The sequence below is a fragment of the Castanea sativa genome, chromosome 6 (genome assembly GCF_040712315.1).
Source record: "Castanea sativa cultivar Marrone di Chiusa Pesio chromosome 6, ASM4071231v1".
In the NCBI taxonomy this organism is placed as follows: domain Eukaryota; kingdom Viridiplantae; phylum Streptophyta; class Magnoliopsida; order Fagales; family Fagaceae; genus Castanea; species Castanea sativa.
Genome location: NC_134018.1, coordinates 52,732,345 through 52,757,300, shown reverse-complemented (window position 1 = coordinate 52,757,300; position 24,956 = coordinate 52,732,345). Strand labels below are relative to the sequence as shown.

Genomic DNA, 24,956 nt, shown 5'->3' with positions numbered 1-24,956 from the left:
CAATTCTAATTTACCATTTTAACAAATGGTAAAAAGAAAAAAAAAAAAATTATGTACCTGGTATTGCTATGATCTTTTTATTATTTTTGGGAAAATGGTAGTGCTCTGATCTAGGCCAACAAAATCTATCAGCTGCTTTTATGGATGTCGGAAGCTAGTCACTGTGCTAAAAATTCCACTGTGACACTTACTCACAATGTGACAAAATATTAAATGCCAAAAAACCGGCAAATGCAGGCGCTTGCAGAAGCGCGTGGAGCTTATAGAAAGATCCGAAAACCAGTTCAAAGGATTCAAAGACGTTTGTCCTTAAAGAAAACCATTCTGAATTGCCACATTGTTGAACTCCATGCCTCACGCATGCATGTACGTAAACCAGTACTACCCGCAAACCCCACCACCACTGTCTCAATTCTCATCCACCCCACACGAAATTTCGCATTTTTGTGCGTGTGTCTCTCAAAGTTCTGTCTTTCACAGTGTTTTGTAGCTGATAAAAATTGAGAAGAGGAACACTTTGCAGAGAACTGAAAAGGGAAAGAAAAAAGAAAAAAGAAAAAAGAAAAAAGAGAAAAGCTTTTGAGTTGAGTAGTATAAAAAAGAATTATGAGTTCAAAAGTAGGGAATAACAATTATGATTACTCTTTCAAGGTACTGTTGATTGGTGATTCTGGTGTTGGCAAAAGCAGCCTTCTTCTCAGTTTCATTTCCAACTTTGTTCATGACCTCTCTCCTACCATTGGTACCTTCTCTGTCTCTCTGACTCTCTCCACTATATTTTCAGGACCAGTCTCATCTTCCAAAACCTTTGTTCCAAACTCTTGTAGAATATTAAGAGGGTGTTTGGAAGCTTTTGTCGTTTTGCATTTTGTTTCTTTGTTGTTGAAGAAATTGAGCATTTAATAAGATTATACTTATTCTTTTAAAGCAATCTCTATGGAAGTGTGTAGGTTTTATGAAAAAGACTATAATTGAAAGACCCATTTGGTGTTGCATGTGGCTTGAATAATGAAGGTTTAGAAAAGATGATTTCTTAAATCAGGGGTGGAAAAAATAGAGTTTTTGGTGGCTCTCATGTATACATAGTAGTTCTTGGGAATGCATATTTAATTTCATAGGGGTATTGAATTGTGACTAATCTTATATTTGTTTCTTTAGATGACTAAGTTGAGCAGAAAATACGAGGCTATATAACTTATTACTCACATAGAAAGGGAAACAGCGGAGATGAAATAGGAGATTGCACTAGAGGAAGCTCAAGGACTAACATTTGGGCGTAAAAGTTAGAGCCATGCTTAATCAATTTCTATTTAAAATTCTCATTGTATTTGACTTCATTATTGCCAATTCTGTACTGTGCACTATCCAAACGTTTGAGTTAAATAGTCAATGTTAGCTTGGTCTGAGAACCTTATCAAGGGATGCCAATAGCTTCCTAAGTCTCAGTACTATTAGGTGCACCAAGAGCTTTCGTGTCCATTTTCTCTCTTTTTCTAATGATTCACCATTTTCAATCTTTAGATTTTATTTTGAGCCTTCATTATTGTTTTAACCATTTCCAGGTGTGGATTTTAAGGTCAAGCTGCTCACAATTGGTGGGAAAAGATTGAAGCTTACAATTTGGGACACTGGTAATTGGTGGAATTATTTTGAATTATAGTTTCATTCAAATTTTTTATTAATGATGCCTTTTAGAAGTGATAGTATTGGGAACAAGTTAGTCACTGCTTTTGATGCATAAATAGATTGTTTATACATTAGCTAATCTCTGCATAAGACCCTCCACTTTTTTAGAGAGTATGTTTCACTCATTGGTTGGTTACCTGAAGAAGTAGAGCTATTGACAATTGATGAAAGATAGGAGAATATGTATGATGTTTGGTTAGGTTGGTTAGGTGAACTTTTGGGTTTAATAGAAACATCTAACCTTTGGATGTCGAAATATCAACAAGAAGGTAAAAATATTCTGGAAATTCAAATTTTGAGAAAATGATCAATGGAACTTTGAAGTGTAGACTTTGGCTTGAAAGGTACTCAAAAGAAACTCTAGGACAAGGTATTAGACATGTATATTGGGGAAAAATGTATGCTAATGACATCTCCACTTAAAACTGTGAAGTGCAACGCACTTCTGATTCCATGATGCTATTCATGTATTAAAACAAATGTTTGACATTGTATATGCATAACACAGAGTTCCATAACACAGATTTTGGATTGCAGTGCATTAGAAAGTCCACACATGAATGAAGCTTTAAGTACAAGTAAACTTGCATATATCATAGACCTATAGATAAGGCAAGTTTTCATGTTAAGACTGACTGCATGTCTTTTTTTTTATATGGTTGAATACTGTAAAAACAATCAGCTCTGGCAGCTGTAAGTCATACCTTTGTATAAGTTTGGGCAATTTCAACTTTGATTTTGAATTTTCTAGGGTTAACAATTTCTATTGTATTTGCAGCTGGACAGGAAAGGTTTGGGACATTAACAAGCTCCTACTACAGAGGCGCTCATGGAATTATTCTTGGTATGCCACTGCAATTGTGAATTCGAAGATTTTTTACAATTATGCAAAAAGAATGATTATATTTTTTAAAAATTAATTAGTACTTTTATTTCTTCAAGATTTTTTGGTTCAAAATATTTTTCAAAATAATTTAACTTTTTTAGTGCTTGATGCTACCATGAAATTTAACTGCATTATAAAATAGTTAAACGAATGAGCATATTACTAAATCTATTTATTAAGGAATTTCTATTCTGGTACTGAAGACTTATCCTATATTGTGAGTTAAGTAGGTTTGTAGAGTAAAATATTGAAATTTGTTGGACAGGTTTATGAGCTCCAACAACTTTCGTTTGATTATGCATGCATATATGCTGCTTTCTTTCTTTTGCTTGTCAAGCATTGTTGGTACTTCATGACATTTGGTTCTTGTTATAAGATATAGTAGCATGTCAGTTGCATAACATAGTTAGCCCCCTTTTCTTGAGATAGATCACTATGTCTAGTCTTATTCACTTTATATAAGGATTGTTTCTCGGGTTTTCTCCCCTCTTCCTGTCTTGTTGGCTTTTGACTTGGAAGCTAAATAAAAATAAGGCACAAATTCACTCAACGTTTTTACATGTTGTTGCCTTTTTATCGACTTCAAAACTACTTAAATTCCATGACTCTGGTATTACTCTCTTTCAATAAGGAATGTAGGTCTAACTGTTTTGTGATTACTTGCAATTTTAGTGTATGATGTGACACGGCGTGAAACCTTTACAAACTTGTCAGATGTATGGGCAAAGGAAGTACAGCTCTACTCCACTAATCAGGAGTGTATCAAGATTCTACTGGGGAATAAAGTTGATAGGGTAAGTTCTAAGGTCAAACTGTCTTTTCCTACTGTTGATAGACACAATTACATTCATGTGAATAAAATTTTAGTGCCCATAATGTATAAATAATGCCCAGTTTATTTTGTATTAATTTATAACCTATATATCTTATAACAGATACAAGTTTCATCTTTCCCTTTGTCACATCACGTGAAATTATACACATTTCATGCAGCTGATATTTCTCATTCTTATGGTGTGAAATATATTCTAGGAGAATGAGAGGGCAGTAACGAGGGAAGAGGGGTTGGCTCTTGCACAGGAACATAAATGTTTCTTCCTTGAATCTAGTGCTAAAAATAGAGAGAATGTTCGGCAATGCTTTGAAGATCTCACACTAAAGGTATTCTATTTCAGAAAGTCTTACATTTTATTTAACTGTCATCTTGTATCAGCAATGTTCCAATAGCTTGTTAGACTCTGCCTCACTTGGTAATGTTCCTGTTGTTATCTATTGGAGGGTGAAAGAATTCCTCACTGGTTTGATTGATGATAGCCGGCCCTAATTTAATTGGGATTAATGCTTAGTTGAGCGGAGTTGAATTGCTTTGATTGATGATAGTTCATTACTTTATTAGAACCTACCAGCCCATGTAGTACTTCTAGAATGGAGCTTTCCAGTGAATGAAAGGACTAATTATGTCCATTGTATAGTTCTGTTTCATAATTGCAAGAGTTGCAAGAATTTCTGTACTACAACATGATTTTTGCAACCTGAAAGGGCCTTCTAACTGTGTTGCTGAAATATATTATGAATGTTAAATAGTGTCTTATCATCAAGAACACTGCTTTTTGTGGTCATTAAAAAACATGCTTTGGTGACAAATGCACCTTAAGTTACCTTAGTTAGTAAGTTGGCTCCAAAAGTATGCTCTGCTGCATCTTAGTAACCTCCTGAGCCTTGAATCCACTCAACATCAGACATTGCTATAATGAAGATGGGAAAAACTTTCAGGTCTGATGTGGCCTACGATAGTATGAAAACCATTAAGCTCTTAACAGCAATGACACTTTGAACCAAATAAGTCAGCTTGGTTCACCTTAAGTTACTTAAGTTAGTAAGTTGGCACCAAAAGTATACTCTGCCACATCTTAATAACCTCCTGAGCCTTGAATCCACTCAACATCAGACATTGTTATAATAAAGTTGGGAAAAGCAAATTTCAGGTCTGATGTGGGCCATGTGGCCTATGATACTATGAAAACCATTAAGCTCTTAACAGCAATGACACTTTGAACCAAATAAGTCAGCTTGGTTTCTGCTGAGGCTGGCAGTACTATAGTCATGTTCTCTAACCTAGTTAGAAATAAGCCCACTGATGATGCAATGACATTATTCAATTTTACAATGTTGGCTAGTGGTCATTGCTGGGATGTATGGTCATATATATTGACTTCATATCACTTGTAAGGTATTGGTGGTAATAATGGTACTTCTAGTAATAGTCCTGGCACAATTTTTTCTATATTGTTAAACTAACATGCAAAATACAACTTATAAACAGCTAGACGAATGCTGTTATAAGATGAATGCTAGTAATAGCAGCCAATGTCTAGCATTATATTCCTAAATTAATGCCACTTCCTGAATTGTTTTACAGTACTACATCTAGAATGGCATTAACAGAATCTTTCTTCATTTTCATGACTTATATTTAACTAGTGGATGTCCCGCGCGATGCGCGTGTTCATTATTAGTTATTTTATAATACTCATGTGTATTATAATGTTGGAAAAATTAATTTCAATTATGTATTATACATCACTAAAATAATGAATGAAAAAAAATTGTAACACAATATATCCATAAGTAACAATAATTAATTAGACTTTAAAAATGTCACTACATGCCCTTTTTTGTTTGATCACGTGTACATGTATATAGTTCTTACATTTTTGACTGTTTCCAATATAAATTTTTTATTATTTCATTTTATATTTTAAGAAGTATTTTTTTTTTTTTAAAAGAAAACACATGAACTTTTGAATTCTAAACATCTAAAATTTAAGGTTTCTAATTCTTAAAACTAAATATACATGTGAAGAGATTAAAAAAAAAAACAATAATTGAATAGGGAAATATAAACTTATACTATTTCGTATCTTAAGTTTAATTTTACTTACATCTAAGTACCTTAATCACTTACAAAGATTAAACACTTTCCAAAAATATAAATAAAAACAAAAAAACACATATCTTTTAGAAACCCCATATGTTGTGAAAGTATTGTATCAAGCTTTGATAATGTTGTTAAGGAGTTTAGAGCATATGCATTTGAAACCAAAAGCAATTTCATACTCTTTTGACACTAATTTCTCACTCTTTGTCTCTCTATCTCTCCAGTCCTATTTTTCTTTTGGCCTTTTGATATTTTGTGAAACTGGAATATATAAAAGAATATGAAAACTAACATTGAATGGAGAAAACCTTTCATTTAATAGTGGAAGAGTTCAAGAAGTTGAAGAAGGGAGTAGAACAAAATCTTTTAATTTTCTACATTTATGGCTTAAACAAATCATTGATAAGAAGATGAGAGATGAAAGCTAAATGAGAAAGTACTCATACAAAGCGCCACGTGGCAGAACCTCATGCACTTCTGCATGAGGTCTCTGCTTTTATATATATATTGATTTGATGCTTTACACATATTTTAACTGAGTTTAATTAGTTACAGATACTTGAGGTTCCAAGTTTATTAGAAAATGGATCCTCAGTTGTGAAGAAACAAATATTACAACAGAAGCAGGTGGACTCAAAAACTCATAGTGGTGGTTGCTGCTCTTGATCTAAATGTTGCATGCCAAGGTACAACACCAAAAACTACAACTTGCTGCAACAAAACAGAAGACCTCAAGAAGTGGCAGAATTGGCATGCAGTTGAACCACATCATCTTAAGACAATTTCACAATGGGTTGGAACGTACCAGCAAACTTTGCAAGTCATTTTCTCACTTCTATAGTCATGGGAATTTCTGGGGTCTTGTAACATCTTGTGGTTCATGTAAATATGTAACGTTGTTGAATTTACTTGATGCTGTTAGCCTGTAAGGTTTAGCTTGACATTGGGTGAATCAGAAACATGTAAAAAGAATATATGGATCGTGAAGTGTAATAATGGTTCTGTATTCAAAACGGTTTATAGTATATAGTATGTTCATGTAAGAGCGGATGTACAGGCTGAATACAGAAATTGTGCTTGCTTTCTTGTGAAACTAGAGTATAACTAGTCAGAACTCTGATATTTATGTAATTGAAAAGATAAACTTGAAAATGATAGTATGGGAATATGGGTTGGGCTTGTGTCTAATGGCTAGTTCAACTGGACACACTAGTATACAGACGTGTTTAAAATTGGACACGTGTTTGGATTTTAAGCCATTGGACACAAATATCTGACATTTAATAACATACAAAAAATCTAGGGAATATCATTTTCAAGAACCTATCAAGATGATGGACTTTATTTCCTTGACAATTATATCATAATCAAGGTTAAAGACTTCAGTAACATACGAAAAATGTAATTTTATTAAGAATCTATCAACATTCTGCTGAGAAGGTGATATATAATTGTCAATGAAGTGGCTCATCTTTCTACACAAAGCTTTCCTCTCAAAGCATCACTAAAGTGAACTGGAGTGGACTAAAATGGACCGAACTGGGCTGAATGAGACCAGATGGGACCAGAGTGGGGCCAAATGGACCGAACGGACAGTTGACCAAATGGTTTGAAATGGAACGAAAGGACCAAAATGTTACATTGATCTCTCTTGATAGGAGCGTAGTAACAATAAATGTTACACTACAACTTTTAAATATTTATAGATATAGAAATGTATTGAGGAATAGTTATTCCTATCTAAAATGGTTATAATAATTATTCCTTAATAGTTAATACACACAACACCATTTAAATTTACTATATTTATAAAATATACAAAATTTTCATATGCATCATTTTGTATAAATTTCTATTAATTATCAACCAAATTTAAATTTATGAATAGAAATAATTATTTTATAATAACATCTTTTATAACCAATAATAAGATTATTATTCTTAACAGAATCTCCATTCAATATGCTAAATGTGTCCGTAGTTAAAATTATATTTTACATTTTAGTAATTGATGGAGAATAACTATGACGTATCAAATTAGCTCAGCAACTAATGAAGCGATTGATGTGGCAGCTCGGACCGATGAGGTGTTAGCTCGGACAAGGCATCCAAAAACCAGCCAAGTTCACCAAGGTCAGATTCCACATTTATGGGAAGCCCTATGTATCCTCGGAGAAATTATTAGGTCCACTAGGAGGATTGTTGACGTGATCCTCCCTAACATCCAAACCAATAAAATGCTGTTATTTATGTAAATGTGACATTATCTAGTAATTTTTATTTTTTATTCATTGTACTAATTAGGAAGCTCACATATTCATTTGCATAGATGGTATCATCTCATCGGTTAGGGAAGACCACATCAGCAGTCTTCTCGGTGTAAATAATAATTTCCCGTATCCTCGTGTCATCTCCAAATCCCATGCCACAAACCCTTAAATTGAGATTCCTAAATTAAAGGGATGAGAATGAGTGGGATAAAATCCCCCAAATTTCGAAATAATTCAATCTTCAATAGCAATATAAATACTAAATAGCACCCATCATCAACTTGAGTTACAAGATACACCCTTACACAACTTCTTAACTCTCTAATTGGTTACTGACTTAAGCATTGGAAAATCCCCTTGCTGTAATTCTGATAAGTCTTTGGTATTTGGTGTAGTTGTTCTTGGATCTAATATAACCTCTGATCAGCAATAATCCACTGGTTTACCAGTTTGAATTGATTGGAACTTCCTAAGGAAAATTGAACAACTCAGGAGTTATTGCCGGATTTACTAGAACTTACGACCATTTTTAAAGCAATGACTATGAGTGTTCCTTGAATGCTCCATAACCCACCTGAAAAATTGTGATTTGTCTTGTTATTATGTAAACTATTACAAACCTTTGGTCAATGACAGGCAAAGAACAATTGACAATTATACTCCAATAGGACAATCCGACCATCAAATGTGTGAAAAAGAAAGAAAATTAATATTGCATGACTGTATCCAGTATCAACTAGGCCAGCTTTGCTCTCTTTTTTTTGGCCGAGGCACAAGCGACAAGAATAGTTGAACAAAACTATGATATAAAAGAAACATTTTGTTATTGTCACAATCTCACTATACTATATAATCTGCCAGCTTGCTTGGTTCAAAACTGCATTGAATAACCACATTGTAAGAAAGAGTCTACCTTGGTACAAATGTAAAGTTCTTTCCGTTTTTAGTTTCTGGTTATTTTATTTACTCACTTTCTTTGTAAGATCCACCCCTTTAGATCACCTCTTGCTATATACATTTAAGCCATAGGTCCATTATGTATATATATCTCCCATCTCCTAGTGAGGCCAAAAGGAAAACCTTTCACCATTCTAATGGCTTTCACTGGTTACCACATGGGCAGAGTTGCATTTGCAACGTTGGTTGCGATCTTTGTTGCAGGGGCCAATGCTATTGATATCTTTCTGGAATGGAATGTTGCCCTCGATAATACCATCCAACCTGTGTCCCTAAAGCAACCTGTATAACATATTTACTAATGCTTTCTTTGCATGTGAAAAATTACGCAAGTGTTATGTGCTTTTTTTTTTACGGACAATGAGATATAATGCCTAATGGTTGTGTGAACAGGTAATCACCATCAATGGGAAGTTCCCAGGACCCCTTATCAATACCACAACCAATGATTTTGTCCACGTAAACGTCTTCAACAACATGGAAGAGCCACTACGCTTTACATGGTATATATAAACTCGTACGTCTTAAGAAATAATAAATTTAATTATTTAACTATTATTCTAATGGGATGTTATTGGTGTACAGGAATGGCATACAACAACGGTTGAACTCGTGGCAAGATGGAGTGTCCGGCATGAACTGCCCAATCCTACCCGGCAAAAACTGGACTTATGTGTTCCAAACCAAGGACCAGATTGGCAGCTTCTTCTATTTCCCCCTCCATCAACTTCCACAAGGCTGCTGGAAGTTTTGGACCCATACGTGTCTACAATGACAATACCCTTCCCCAAGCCAGAAGCTGAGTTTGATCTTCTTATTGGTGATTGGATATTTGATAGCTACAATGTCTCTGCCTTGAAAATTTATTCATGGTTATAATTGTTTTCTTTCTCGGGTTTCTTTAATGCTAACTCATTTTTTTTTTTGGAACATGAAATTGTGATATAGTTGACTAGGTCGTTGATAATGGAGGACAAGCAAATGGCGTTTCAGGCTATTCCTGATATCATTTTGATCAATGCAAAAGGCCCTTATGGGCACCCACTCTCAAAATCCTATGAATTTTTCAGTGTCACAAAAGGTACATTAAAAGATGTGGGTATATTTTGCGTCCAATTTTACATACAGTTCTTTTAAGATCACTGAATTTGCCATAACTTGATGATATTTGTCACTGTGATTAGTGAACCAGTACTTTTATATAAACCCACTATTTATAATCACACATATCATGATTATAGTAAAAGTTGTGAGATAGAGTTGGGCTGGTTAGGCATGGTACAATAAAACTATATATTGAGTTTCATTTGTATGTCATGGCAGGGAAGACCTATAGGTTCAGGATATCGAATGTGGGGACTGCTTTGAGCTTCAATTTCAGGATTCAAAACCATCAGATTGTAATAGTTGAAACAGAAGGATCGTGCACCAATCAGATCACATTGGACTCACTGGACGTGCATGTTGGCCAGTCCTACTCAGTTCTTGTCACAGCAGATCAAAACGAGGTTGATTATTACATTGTGGCAACTCCTAAGTTGATCAACAATACTGGTTCTAGAAACCTTGACGGTGTGGGGGTACTACACTATTCCAATTCCATTACAAATGTTAGCGGGCCTTTGCCAACCGGGCCTGATCCATTCGATCTGGAGTTTTCAGTCCGTCAAGCTAAATCCATTAGGTAATCATCTATCCTTGGCCCAAAATGCCTGAATAAAAAAATGTTAGCAAATAATTAATTGAACAAAATTTAGGTACAATACTTTAGATACTGTTCTTTAAATTTTCATCTTAAAATTTAGCCATATAGCTGTACTTAAACTAAAAATACGCTTCTCATGAGAAAAAAAGTCATATGGTAGAATTTTAAAAGAAAAACCTAAGGAACAACACCTAAATACTGAACCTAAGTTTTGTTCTAGCCAATTTTGAATCAGAAAGCTAAACAAATGCGTGTGTCTGATTAAAGAGATGCTTTTTATTTTTGTTTTATTTTATTTATTATTTATTTAAAGCATTGCCACGCTACTATCTTTTAAATACACATGTTGGTTTTGTAGAGGTCAAAATGATGGAACCCAATTTTCAGAGTTATTTTCTTCTTTACTTTTCTTAGTTAATAATATGCGAGTTTGGGGTTTGAGTAATAATCTAGTAGTATTAACATGTTTAGTCGAACCTTACTTTCCCTTATTTATCTAGCAAAAGAGAAAAAAAGGTGTCTAGAACATTCTTAACATATAGTTTCAGTTGTAACTTTCTTAACATATAGTTTATTTTTTCCATGAAAAAAAAAAAAAAAAAATCTCTTTCTTATTTGCTTTATTTTGAGTGTTAAAATACTTAAACTAGAACAACTTTCCTATGTATGCTTAACATTTGGATTTCGGCACTCACAGTCTCGTATCCCTCATTTTAATCATGAATAGGTGGAACACGACCGCAGGAGCTGCGAGGCCTAACCCACAAGGAACCTTCAATGTAACAAATGTGACCCTATCGCAAACCTTAATTCTCCAAAACTCTGTGGCTGAGATTCAAGGCCATCCTCGTTATGTTGTGAACGATGTGTCTTATTTAACTCCAAATACCCCGCTGAAACTTGCTGATTGCTTAAACAATGGGTCTCGTGTGTACAACCTTGATCAATTTCTGGTTAAATCTGTCAATGATAATGCCTCATTTGGAATTTCTGTCGTTAATGGGTATCACAAGGGATGGATAGAGCTTGTTTTTAAGAATCATTTGGATTTCATGGATTCTTGGCATTTTGATGGTTTTGGGTTCTATGTTGTTGGGTAAGTGTGATACATATCATTGGTGAAATTTATCTATTTTATAGTTTAAATTCAATAGTACAAACAAAAATATATCACGATTCATAGGTTGGGAAATTATAGTTTTATTTATAGAAAATACGTTGGAAACAACTCTTGGGTCATAATCCTAATATGATTGACTCTACATTGTGGAGAAAAAAATATGCGTTCCATGTGATAAACAACTACATTAGAATTGTGACAAAAAAGTTGTGATCCTAGAAGAACTCTTTTATATATGTCATTAACAATCATACAAACAGTTATGCATTACCTAGGGACAAAGCTACTCTTTGACCAGGGGGGCCATTGCCCCCCTGGATTTTGGGGAAATTTTTTTTATAGGTATATTTAATGTTCAATTAGCCTAAAAAAAAAAAAATTATACTTGGTCATTATTATTCTTTCCCACTCGGAGATGAAGATGATAGAAAAAAATTTCTCATTGAACGAATAGGAAAAGTACAGCTTTGCTTATCTATACAAGGGGCAGAGCAATGGAATGAAACAAAACAAAATGAGTTAAAAAGCAAGCTTTTTAATTTTAACCCAAATCAATTTCTCATACTGCATTTTTTGGATTCTCAATATCAAAATTAGCCTAAATTCTATTTTTTAATGACCAAAATATTAGACAAAAATTCTCCCATCCCCACACGTAAGCTACTCCTCTGCTCTGCACAAAGGCTACTCCTATGCTGAATGTTTATTCTTTGAGTATCTTGATATTCGTTGAATCCATTGATGACCATAGTGGAGAAATGTTAGTTGTTTGTAACATTATCAGTGATGTTTATTGTCTTTATGAGTTACGAAAGTCAATTAATGATATTAGAGAGATTGTAAAGTTGATCGAATTTGTCAAACCAAGTGTCAATAGCATTCAAAAAGAAAAAAAGTGTCAATTGGGCTTTAAAATGCCTAGCTAATGTGGCAAGAGAAGAGCCTATGATAGAACATGAAGCTAGATAATGTGGTCTTCAAAAACATACCCAATCTCAACAATTCAATTTGAATTGTTGACCCAAGTAGATGATAAAATATTAAATTGACCAGAAAATTTTGTTATTTTTGAAGTGGCAATTTTTTTTAAGTCCAAACTTTGCCCCTCCAAACCTTTGGCTCTGGCTCCGGCTCCATCCCTGGCATTACCTTAATTGTTTGTTTGCATGTTTAGGTTTGGCAATGGAGAATGGACAGGAGTCTTGCAAGACTTACAACCTTTTAGATCCTGTTGTTCGATCCACTGTACAATTGTACCCAGGAGGATGGAGTGCAGTTTATGCATTCTTAGATAACCCAGGAATGTAGAACCTAAGGTCACAAAACTTGAAAAATTGGTATTTGGGTCAAGAACTCTACCTCAGAGTTCATGATGATGATCCTAATCCTGCCAAAGAGCGCCCACCACCTCAAAATCTCCTTCGATGTGGTAATTAGTGCATTTTAATAAGCTCCTCCTTTGGTTTTTAATATAAACATTATTCTTTATGGTACTTGCTAAATTACCGATGGTCCCAAAAATTTAAGCTATTGAGATATCGTAAATTTAATCATTTAATCACACAATTCTAATAGTACTTTAGCTTAGTCTTACTCATTATTATTCTATGTCTCTAAAATGACCTCTTTTGTGGTCACCTACTTACAGGTATGTATGATGATCCTCATTCTCTTCCTCCAGCAAGTCCACCATCTCAGGTTGCAGGGTGGACAAGAATAGTGATTAGATCCATACCTATTCGGTCTTGATGCAATAATGCCTATGTATAATCATTATAACCTTGTAATTGAATCCATCATTTTGTCTGGTATTGATATTCCGCAAAGTTTGATAATAATTTTTATTTTTAACAGAATACTATTCGGTTTCTCGATCATGACAACTATGAGAATGCTATATTTTCTTTACTTCAATTTAGACCGTGCCCGAGAAACTCCTAATCATTTATTCATGTGGATTTTCAAGAAGAATAGGTACAAGTTGAAGTTCCTTAATTATGTCTAATTGAAAGAGTTTACTGAGCGGTGAACTACTGCAGGGCAAGAGTTCTTAGGCCATTGACTCATTAAGCTTATGTGATCATCTTATATCATGCTCTATTTAGAAAGGAAACGAATGGTAGGATTTACTTTGAAAACATGGAACTCGTCTTTTTAAGAGATTATTTTTGTTTCGGAAGAAACTAATTCGGTCCAATTCAGTCTTTTTCGGTCAAATTCATTCTATTTAGGTAAATTTAGGTCCATCCAATCCAATGCAGTCCAATTCGATTACAATTCAGTCCATTTAGGCCCGCTTCGGTCAGATTCGATCCACTTTGGTCCCATTCAGTCTATTTGGTCCAATTCGGTCTATTTGGAGTAATTGGACTTTAATTTAATTCTTTTTGTAGGTTTCCCAGTTTTTGCATAAAAATTTTGTTTATTTGCCTTTAATTTTTGAGTTGAAAATTATGAAATTTTATTATATTTGAGCCCATTTCTTTAGTTTTGGGCTAAAAAATACAAACAAAATAGGCATTAGAAATTATTTATATAAGTCCTAAAAAACAATAAAAATGATAAGTATTCAAAAGATTACCTTAAAATTCAAATTTTAATAATATATGCATTATACATATATTTGGAAAGAAAAAAAATACTATAGTTCTAAACTCATATAATAATTTAGACTTAATATAACATGCTACATGTGTTCCATGGAAAGAGAGTGCATATATATATATATATATATATATATATATATATATATATATATATATATATATATATATATTTTTTTTATAAAAAAAATAGATATTTTAAAATTAATCAACCGATTATGGTATATTAAAAAAAATCATTTTAATAACTTCTTCTCCATTCGTATATACCAATATTATAATGGTTTAATTTAAATATTTTTATTAAATTATGTTTTTCATATATATATATATATTTTGTTGGAGCATTTTAATATTTATTAATTAAAATGGATATATATTATAATATAAATGTAAATATGTGTGAGTTAATATGGAAAATAAGAAGTTAATGGAATGTTTAATCCAACATTGAAAAGGAAAGAAACTCTTTTATTTTTTTAATTGTGGTGATTAATGGGCTAATATGTATTGATTCAGATATTTGGTTAGATGCGTGCACAAGGGGGGAGGTGAAGGGAGGAGATGTCAAAAATGGAAATGAATTATCCAATAACATGTTATAGAATTCATATTTTGAAAATCTCACTGTTGACTACTTGACTTACACGTTCTATATGTTCTTAACATTCATGTTAATTAGATGTTATTTATCACTCGATCCATAGACTCATTCTTTATGCATTATTTTAAATTACAAAAACTTGAATTTAAATAATTGATTGATGACATGACTATTAATCTTTGATCATCTTAAAATTTTGCAAGTATGGAGAATATACGAAAATAATATAATCTAACGATGGATTTGTCAAAATTCGCATCCAATTAAAAAATATTGAGTGATGTAACATTACTTAAAGTTATACCAAGTGTAGCTTGAATCCAGCCTTATATATGTATATATGTATATATATATATATATAGACAAAATTTAGCTGCAAAATTTATTGTAGTTTAAGGTTATAACCTTACTCAATATCATTAACATTACTATATATTTCAAAAATTTAAATGTTGGATTGTATGTTCTTTACTTTCTTAATACATATATCAAATTTTGTGCCAATCGAATATTATTTATTATATGATCTATAAAATTATATTTTATGCATAATTTTAAAATACAAAAACTTGTAATTTAAACAATTTAATGATGACATAGCTATTGATCTTTAATTTTCTAGAAATTTTACAAGCATAAAGGATATAAGAAGAAAATGTAATCCAATAGTGGATTTGTCAAAATGTACTTTTAATAAAAATATATTAAGGCTATAACCTAAGGCTACAATTAATTTTGCAGCTGAACTTTATTTTATATATATTAGAACTTTTTTAATATCATTTTCATCTAGGATTATGTATTAAAAAACATAAGAGATTTTTTTTTTCTTTGAGAATTAAATAATAGGAGTTTACATAGCATATTAACTTTTCGTTAAGTGCGATGGTCACTCTACAAGTATAAGTGCTTGTGAAGTATGGGGGGTAAAGGCCGGAGTTCAAATATCCAAGAAGGAGCTTCACACATATATATACTTAGATTAGACTCGAGTAGAAATTCTATCTTGCATCCAAAATAAAATAAAATTTTTTTTCGTTAAGAGCAGAACTTTTTTAATCTTGTTTTCAACTAGGATTATTAGATTATGTATTAAAAAACATAAGGGGATAAATTTATATATATATATATATATAGAGAGAGAGAGAGAGAGAGAGAGAGAGAGAGATTTAAATAAGAGGAGTTTACCAAGTTTTAACCTTTTGTAAATCACTCATGTACCCCACATTTTATTTGGTATGTGTTAATTCAATTTAGTTATTCACCTATTTATTTTAGGGCCGGCCTTAAGCTTTTGTTACAAAAACTCTCACCCCCTTTATAAAAGAGAAATGATATGTCCACAATATTTTCACAGTATTTTTACAACAAATCTTAAGTGGCAAGTTGTTATTGGTTGTTATTGTTTGGGCAAAAAAGTAATCTTAGTGTTAGGTTCAAATTTGAACCAATAACAACCAACCATAGATGATTTATTGTGAAAATGTTGTAAAAATGTTGTAAAAATGTTGTGGATGTAGAACCTCTCTTTATAAAAAGTCCACACCCTAATTTGAGAAAAAAAACCTCAAATCTAATGATAATAATTGAATTTAAAAAAAAAAATGTTCATACACTAATTTTCTCATCTCTAACTCTACACTAATTTTTGAAGTTTCTTTTTGTAAATGTGTCAAATCATTAATGATCAGTAATTTTCTTTAACATTTTAAGACTTTAACAACTTTATTCTACCATACATTATCTTATATCCAAACTAGAGTAAATCTCTATTTATAAAGAAAAAAATTCTCATTTTTTTTTGGGTTAAATTTTATACTTGAACTATGATGTTTGATTTCCTATGTTAGGATCTTAGAGTGTTGGCATATTCTGTGCCAAAGTTTATTTTATTTTATTTTATATAATTAATCATTCAATCACTTTGTAATTTGTGGGTCTAATTGTAATTGAGTTGAGGTTTTAGAAATTGAAGTTGTATAAGTCATCATTTTCGGTCGAGTGAAATTGGTTGTCTAGTGAAATAGCATGTGATTGGATTTTGCAAAGTGGTTAAGGCAACAAGTTCACGGGACACTTGCGGGGGGTTTGGTCAAGTAAAATTGACGAAACTGGAGAGAATTCAGTTAAGAAATATCCTTTTGTTCCAACATTTGCCCATCATATATATACCTCATTTTCCCACAAAATCAAACCTTAATTCCCACTTGAAATGTGAGAGAAGATCCAGCAAATTTAAAAGCCAAACACTTTCAATTCTATCTACCTTATCCCTCTCAAAATAGCCATATACCATGAGAGGAGATTAAGGTCATTATACACATCACTACCTATAAGTTGTGAGTGTTGATTGAAACTTGAGAATCATTGGAGCAACTCAGAATTGAATTACCGATGAGACTTGGTGTTGGCAATAGGAGCTCAATTGTGGATACAAAGCTGAAGTGGAGAATGGACTCGCGAAGTTGGTTGCAAGCAGGGGTTTGGAGGACTTGAGTACATTGCTTGCATCTTAACTTGAAGGGTTCTGTATATGTAGTTTACTGTAACAATCTATTCTAGTGGATTAATTTTGTTGCTGAAGCTGTTGAGAGTTTTTTTCTACCCAGTTCTTGGGTTGTTTTACATGCTATTATCTATGATTGTGTTAATTGATTAATCATTTTGATAATTGGACTTAATTGTCAAATTAGCCTAAAATTACTTAAGTCGTAATCGGGGTTCAAAATTAGACAATACTTTGATCATCAATTTATCACTCTATATGAAATTAACCTAATTAACCTTGATTTGATTAGTTAAATTATCAAGTTATGTATTTAATATATCAAAATAATCTTGGCTTGGTTACTTTTAAATAAATTTTTTTGATTGGTAATTTTTTTAGAAATTTATTTGATTTATATTTAAATATAAAACATCGCACTTAAATTTATTGATAATCTTTTTTAGAAATTTATTTGATTTATATTTAAATATAAAACATCGCACTTAAATTTATTGTCCAATTATTTGGAGTGTTCGGTTAGAGTGATTGAGACGTTATATTAAGAGTTTGTTTGATATTAACTTTAGCTTTTATCTTTTATGTAATGTTTTTATCTTTTATATAATGCTTTTAACTTTTATCTTTTACGTACAGCTTTTTAAAATCTTATTGTTTCTCACATTTTCAGCAAAAAGTTATAAGTTGTTTTCAAACAAATACTAAATCGATACTTTTCTAAAATTATTTAAAATAAAAGATAGAAATTTTATAGATAATTTGAATAAAGAGTCCTATACAAGGTAGAGACTTGGCCTGAGAGGCTTCAGCCAGGAAAACCGACACAGCAAAGATACTTTTCTAAAATTCTGATCAACAAAACCTGTTATCCAAAAATTCGTGGAATAAACGTTACTCTTATATAGAATATTATTAAATCACATCATGGGTAAACTTCTTCTAAAACAATATTCATGGGTAACAAAAACAAAAACAAAAAAAAAAAAACCCCTTTGATTTCTTCATTGGTGCAAGCTAAAACATTGTGCTGAACTAGGAAGCACGAACGCGGCGCCGGAGGTGCCGCACCCGCGTCCGACGCGGCGCGACGCGGCGACGCGCAAGGGACGCCGCTGCTCGCGCGTCGGTGCCGCGTCGGGCCACGTCGGCCACGTGTTGTCCTTTTTTTTCCAGTCGACTCGCGCCGACGCGGCTTGAATCGTGCCGACGCGGCGCCGATTCGAGCAGATTCAGGCCGATTCGGCCAGAATCGGCCGTATCGGAACGTATTGGCCGGCGACCGAAACGGCCAAAACAGGCCTCGAATCATGCTGCAACAGCCGAAAACAGCTCTAAATGAGACCCAAAAACCCTAAATCTATCATTCCTTAATTTTATTTTGAATATTTGTTGCTTTTTTTGTGTTTTCTTTTTGGTTTTGTGTTGTGTTTTGTGTTTCTTGCTTTTTTCTTTCTTTGTTTTGTGAATCAAGGCATAGTAAATTAGTAATATGTTTTTTAAGAATATTTTAATAGTAAAAATATATAGAAAATATAAATAAAATATTTTTAATAATTTTTTAATTGCCGAGTCCCGCCGCACCCGCACCCACCTTATTCAAAAATTGCCGAGTCCCGCACCCGTACCCGTACCCGCACCCGCACCCGTGCTTCATAGGTGCTGAATAAACAAGGCCTGCCGTAGAAGCAAACACCATTATGTTATTTCAAATCTTTGACATTTACTCATTTGGCGTTCTCTTCCTAATTTTTATTTTTATTTTTTATCTTTAATTTTTATGCTTGGCTCTTTGTGTTCCCTTGAAGTTCCAACACTTTCATTTTTATTTATTTTTGGTTGTCTACATCAAAACCAAATAGGAGACAAATCTATTTGAAGTTCAAATAAATAGCTATATGAGCCAACAGGAGGGCAAGTTAATCAGATAAAGCCTATGCCATGGCTTGGCCTTATGATTGTTCATGGCTACTTGTGTGTGCAACTGTTCTTTCTCTCCTGAAAGCAGCCAATGGTGTTGATATTTTTCTGGAATGGCACATCGCAGTTGACACAACAATCAAGCCAGTGTCCATGGACCAACCGGTAATAAATGATACAATAACATCTTTTTCAAAACCCCATGAAAAGGGATAGCTGGAATTGGTGGTGGCTTGAATCCTAGTTTTGTGTGTGTGTGTGTGTGTTCATGCAGATCATTACCATCAATGGAATGTTTCCTCATTCCTGGACCCCTTATCAATGCATCGACCAATGATAATATTCATGTAAACGTGTTCAATGATATGGATGAGTCCCTACTGATAACATGGTATAGAGCTCTCTCTCTCTCTCTCTTACATAATTGGTTTTATTTGAATTCAGCAAAAAAAAAAAAAAAAAAAACCCTTCTCTTTTAGGGAGACAAACCTTGAAAATGAAATTTCAAAAGAATAATAATATTTTTCAACTACTATTCAATATGAAACAAGTAGCTTTAGGATCACAAATTATTTCATAATAACTTTTTTGTAACAATTTTAACGTGATAGACTGTAAATGGATAACCTATCACAATTTTGACTTGATAAACTTACTATTTGATGGTCCTAGAATTTTTCATAGAAGTGTTTATAAGATAAACATAACATTGATCTTCAAAATGAAACTCATTCTTATTTCTTATCCACCACAACTGGATAATGTTTATTCAAAACATATAAAAATACGAGATGAGAAGAGAAAATTTAGATATAGATAAATACCATAGTGGTGGTGCAGGAATGGCATACAACAAAGATTGAACTCATGGCAAGATGGAGTGTCTGGCACAAATTGCCCAATCCAGCCCAGTAAGAACTGGACTTATATGTACCAGACCAAGGACCAAATTGGGAGCTTTTTTTATTTTCCCTCTATCAACTTCCATGAAGCTGGTGGTGGGTTTGGGCCAATTCGAGTTAACAATCGGGAAGTCACAAAGTACCCTTTCCCAAACCAGAAGTTGAATTTGATCTTCTTATTGGTGATTGGGCTACAAGGTATGTTTCCACTTCACCATCTTTTGAGACTAGTTACATTTATTGACACGTCACTTTATAAGTTTTTTATTTTTATTTTTTTATTGTAAATTTGATAATAATTGCAATCTCATATCATATAATATCTAAGAAAAGTTGGGTCTAAAAACCATGATTGTGTCAAATGGTTATCTCCTCCTTACAAAAAAATGGTTTAAAAAACTTAATTTTGAGAAATTTAAAATTCTACTCTAACCATAATTCAGCTTAGGCAAAACTCTATTAGCTAAATATTAAGAAATATAAAATTCTCCAACTAAAATTATATCAACAGAAATTTCAAGAATTTAAAATTTTTAATTTAATTTTTTTTTTATCATCTATCATAATTATTTTTTTATTTTAATATAATAGAATTTACACATTACATACGATCCTTAAGCGAAGTAGCCCAATGTATGTTTGCATTTTAATAAGCTAATTAGATGAAACTCTATTAAAATTTCAAATGACTCACTAAATATTTGATAATTTTCTTTTTATATATAATTTTTAATTAATACGTGCATTGCAAGCTCATACTACTAATGTTAAATAAAAGTGGTAAAAAAATGTTACAGTCAGGTCCTCGATGAACACCACGGTTGTAGCCAATAGCAGCCTCCCAGATATGATGCTTATGAATGGCAAAGGCCCATTTTTGAACCCTCTATCAAAAAAAAACCTATGAGTCCTTTAATGTCACACAAGGTACAAAGACAAAATTTCTGACTGTCCAATGGGCCATTAAGCCAAACTTTTTGTGCCCATTGGGCTATTCAACATAGTTCTAATTTTTTCTGACAATATTATGGTTTTATACAGGGAAGACATACAGGTTTAGGATATCAAATGTAGGTATTGCGTGGAGTTTCAATTTCAGAATTCAGAATCATAGAATGGTGGTGGTTGAAACAGAAGGATCTTACACAAATCAGATAACTTTGGACTCTCTTGATTATTTCATTGTCAGATAATATTATGGTTCTTGTCACAGCCGATCAGGTCACTGCAGATTATTTCATTGTGGCAAGTCCTAAAATGTCTAATGCCACTGAAATAAGTGGGCTTGTGGGCATTGGTGTGCTACACTATGTTAACTCTACTACCCCTCCTACTGGGCCTCTTCCAAGTGGGCCTGACCCATTTGATCTCGAATTCTCCATCAATCAAGCTAGATCCATTAGGTAATGTTACGTTCCTCCACGCCTTCGTGAGATTCTTCTTCCCAATTATGGCTAAGTTTATATTTAATAAAAGTTCGAGTATATATTCTTATATTGCATACAATAAGTCTAGGTATAAACTTTTTTTACAATGGTTGGCAAGATCAGCTATAATTAGTACATAAAAAAAAAAAAATGATATTAGTGGTAGGTCTATTTGAAAGTCATATTATTACAATGACAACATACCATCTTAACTCCCTTTCAAAAAAAAAAAAATACCATCTTAACAAGTTGTGAAAATTGTTGTAAAAAAATTGTGTTCTTAAGATTGCTTTTTTGGCATAACCGAGGCCCACATAATTGAGGCGTTATTATAGGTTACAAGGTATGATTTAGGCTCTCTTCTGATAACTTTCCCATATATTTAGTGTACTTACTGTATCAAAAAAAAAAAAGTGTACCTATTAAAGTTTGCTCTTATAGTACCTGGTTAAAAGACACATGAACTAACAAAGAATGCTTTCTACTTGGATTTTTTTGTAACATTGTTGTATATTTTCCATAAATGTCTAACAATTTCTTGTCTTTTTTGTTGTTGTGAAGATGGAACATGACAGCAGGTGCTGCAAGGCCTAACCCACAAGGAACTTTCAATGTAACAAACGTGACATTTTCTCAGAGACTCAGACCTTCATTCTCAGTGCATCAACAGCAGAGATCAATGGTGCACCTCGCTACACAGTTAACAATGTGTCCTATCTGACCCCAGATACCCCACTAAAACTGGCTGATCAATTTGCCAATGGGTCTGGTGTTTACGTACTCGATGAGTTTTCGACTAATTTTACGAATCCTGAGTCTATGGGAGTTTTTGTTGCAACTGGAAAGCACAAAGGCTGGATAGAACTGGTGTTTAAAAATGATCTAGATGCTTGGCATCTTGATGGTTTCGGATTTTATGTTGTAGGGTAAGCCTCTTCATTACTAATTCCATCATGATTCATGAAGCTTAATTGGATTTTCCCTACCATCAGTTGGCAAAGGTTAAAGGTCAGACGGTTTGTCAAAACCGTGTGATCCTTGAAACAATAGGGTAAGGCTTCAGTTTAGTGCACTAAAGTAATGAGTAAGTTACGAGAATTGACATGTGGTCAATTTTGGATATGTGTTGTGTCCGTATCACGTATAGCAGTTCACTACATTAGACAAAAGCCAAATCTAAAATAATATTGCAAAATTATGTGATAAATGACGATTTGTTTCAAGATTTTAAATTATTAGAAAATATGATGGATTAATTATTTAACTATTATCATTCTAACATTACTTAATGTCTTTTGTTAATCTATCTTTAGCTTTGGTAAAGGAAAATGGTCACCTAAATCACGCTCTACTTACAACCTTTTTGATCCTGTTGTTCGTTCAACCGTTCAGGTCGCTCTCTCTCTCTTCAAAATAATAGTTGTAATTTTAACTAGAACCACTTTCCCCCACAAGACATAAGGCTTAAGGGCCTTTACAACACAAGGTAATAAATCTAGTGTACATGCATGTTTAGGTATACCCTGGAAGATGGAGTGCATATATATATATATATATATATATATATATATATATATATATATATATATATATTGACAATCCTGGAACGTGGAACTTGAGATCACAACTCTTGAAAAATTGGTACTTGGGCCAAGAACTCTATCTAAGAGTTTACGATGCTGATCCCAACCTTACCAAGGAGCGTCCACCCCCGAGAAAATCTCCTTCTTTGTGGTTAGTGCATGCCCTATTTAATAAGTTATGTGTCTTGTTTAAATATTTCAATAAATTATGTGATTTATATAAGTGGACAATTTTATAAATCACTGCAAGAAGATTCATTCAAACTTATCATGAGAAAAACTTTTTCCTTATTCTCCCTCCAATATATTTGACCTCTCAACTGTTAATCATGTTAAGTTAAATCATCCAACTTTCAAATCAATTTCTTCATTGAATTTGTTCTCATTTATATTTAACAAAATTAACAGATGTAACAAATTGGACATTTGTTAAAAAGTTATAATGAATTAATGTTAAAAATCTCAAAATCTCCTTTTAATAAGTTAACCTTATTTTTATCTTCTTTTTGTCCAAGTTATGTTTCGGTAGCTTATTTTGTTTCTTAATTAATGCTGTTTACAGGAAAGTACCAACCTTTAGCTCCCCCACCCCAACCCCTACCTCCACCTCCACCGTCGGCTAGTGGATTGTCTTCACAAATATCATGGTAATCAAGATGTTGAATCTGCTATGAAACTATTTCCACGTGTTTTATTATGTGGTCTCAGTACTGCAAGAATATGCAATTTCTTGTGATTCTAAATAATTGCCCTTTTGATCATTTCACTAACATATCTTTTCGTCTCTTGTTGCTCTTGTTGGTAGGTTCCACAATGCCATGATTATAATTGTGACAGTTCTCTACATTCATCAACAGTAAGAGGTGGTGTTTTCCTTATTATTCAGGAATGTTCACCGAACTTCCTTATAATGTGAAATCGTTCATGAACTTTGGGGCTCTATAATTTTTGGAAGTTGCGCTTTGTGAGAATTCTCTTGGAACTGTCCTAGTTACAAGGAATTTCTTATTTTATGGGCAGTTTATGGATGAAAGCCAAAAAAAGAAATACAGGTCCTTACACTAGGCAATGTAAAGAATGTATAATCTCATCCAGAATGATAAGCCAATTTTCAGAGTGTATTCTTGAAAAAAGCAATAGAAATTGTAATGTATCAAGCTAAGCTAACACAAATAGCTAGTTTGACAACTATATATTACCAACACCCACCTCTAGAGAAGGGTAAGTTAAACTCACAAGGAAACAAAAAATTTTAATTGGTTAATATATTGTAAAAAAAAAAAAAAAGAGAGAAAAAACAAAGTAAGTGATGTAATATAATTAAAATAAATTATGAAAAAATTCTTTTAATTTTCTTGAAAGTTGAAACATTTAGTAATAGAATTTTAATAGGAGTACCAGAATTTGGAACTTTGGTAATAAAGTTTTACATATAGAAGTAATCTGTCTCTTAATCGTTTAGATGTATTTATGGTGAACCACGTGTCAAAAGCAGTATAATATGAAATAATTACATTAATCTGCATGGCTAAACATGGTGTTCAACTTTCGAGAAATTAGAGAAGAAAATTTACCAGTGTGGTCTATATATATTATTAACAACGTGTAAATTATCATTTTTTTAGTTGTTAAATAGCTTATATTTCATATATATATATGACGAGAGTTGTAACTTAATGATATTGTCTCAAATTCTCTCTAAAAAAAAAAAATTAGCTTTGAATTCTCTTACATGGTGTAAGGGACACAAAAAAAGAAGAAAATAAATAAATTAAAAGCTAAAAACTAAAAGCTCACACACTTAACCAAATATAAACCTTTAAGTTTTACTCACTACTTCACTCTTATGAAA

At 32.7% G+C, this 24,956-nt stretch overlaps 1 protein-coding gene and 2 pseudogenes across 3 annotated transcripts; all 3 read left to right on the top strand.

Moving 5' to 3' along the window:
• Positions 1–330: 330 nt before the first annotated feature.
• On the top strand, positions 331–6,667 carry LOC142638909 (ras-related protein RABC2a-like). Of its 3 annotated transcripts, none has more exons than XM_075812983.1 (6): positions 331–742; positions 1,563–1,631; positions 2,465–2,530; positions 3,287–3,366; positions 3,605–3,733; positions 6,060–6,667. In XM_075812983.1, exons 1-6 carry the CDS (start codon positions 607–609, stop codon positions 6,174–6,176), a joined length of 597 nt encoding a protein of 198 aa, XP_075669098.1. In that variant the 5' UTR covers positions 331–606; the 3' UTR covers positions 6,177–6,667. The 3 variants fall into 3 exon arrangements, with proteins under 3 accessions (XP_075669098.1, XP_075669097.1, XP_075669096.1); XM_075812982.1 differs by having other exon boundaries at positions 3,245–3,366; positions 6,066–6,667; XM_075812981.1 differs by having other exon boundaries at positions 3,245–3,366.
• Positions 6,668–8,874: 2,207 nt separating this feature from the next.
• Positions 8,875–13,311, top strand: LOC142640171 (monocopper oxidase-like protein SKU5; annotated as a pseudogene).
• Positions 13,312–19,213: 5,902 nt separating this feature from the next.
• On the top strand, positions 19,214–23,260 carry LOC142640170 (monocopper oxidase-like protein SKU5; annotated as a pseudogene).
• Positions 23,261–24,956: the final 1,696 nt, after the last annotated feature.

Coding starts and splice junctions, on each gene's coding strand:
- LOC142638909 (XM_075812981.1), top strand. CDS start 607: ATGAGTTCAAAAGTAGGGAATAACAATTATGATTACTCTTTCAAGGTA. Junction 1,632..2,464: donor GCTTACAATTTGGGACACTG/GTAATTGGTGGA, acceptor TTGTATTTGCAG/CTGGACAGGAAAGGTTTGGG. Junction 3,734..6,059: donor TTGAAGATCTCACACTAAAG/GTATTCTATTTC, acceptor GAGTTTAATTAG/TTACAGATACTTGAGGTTCC.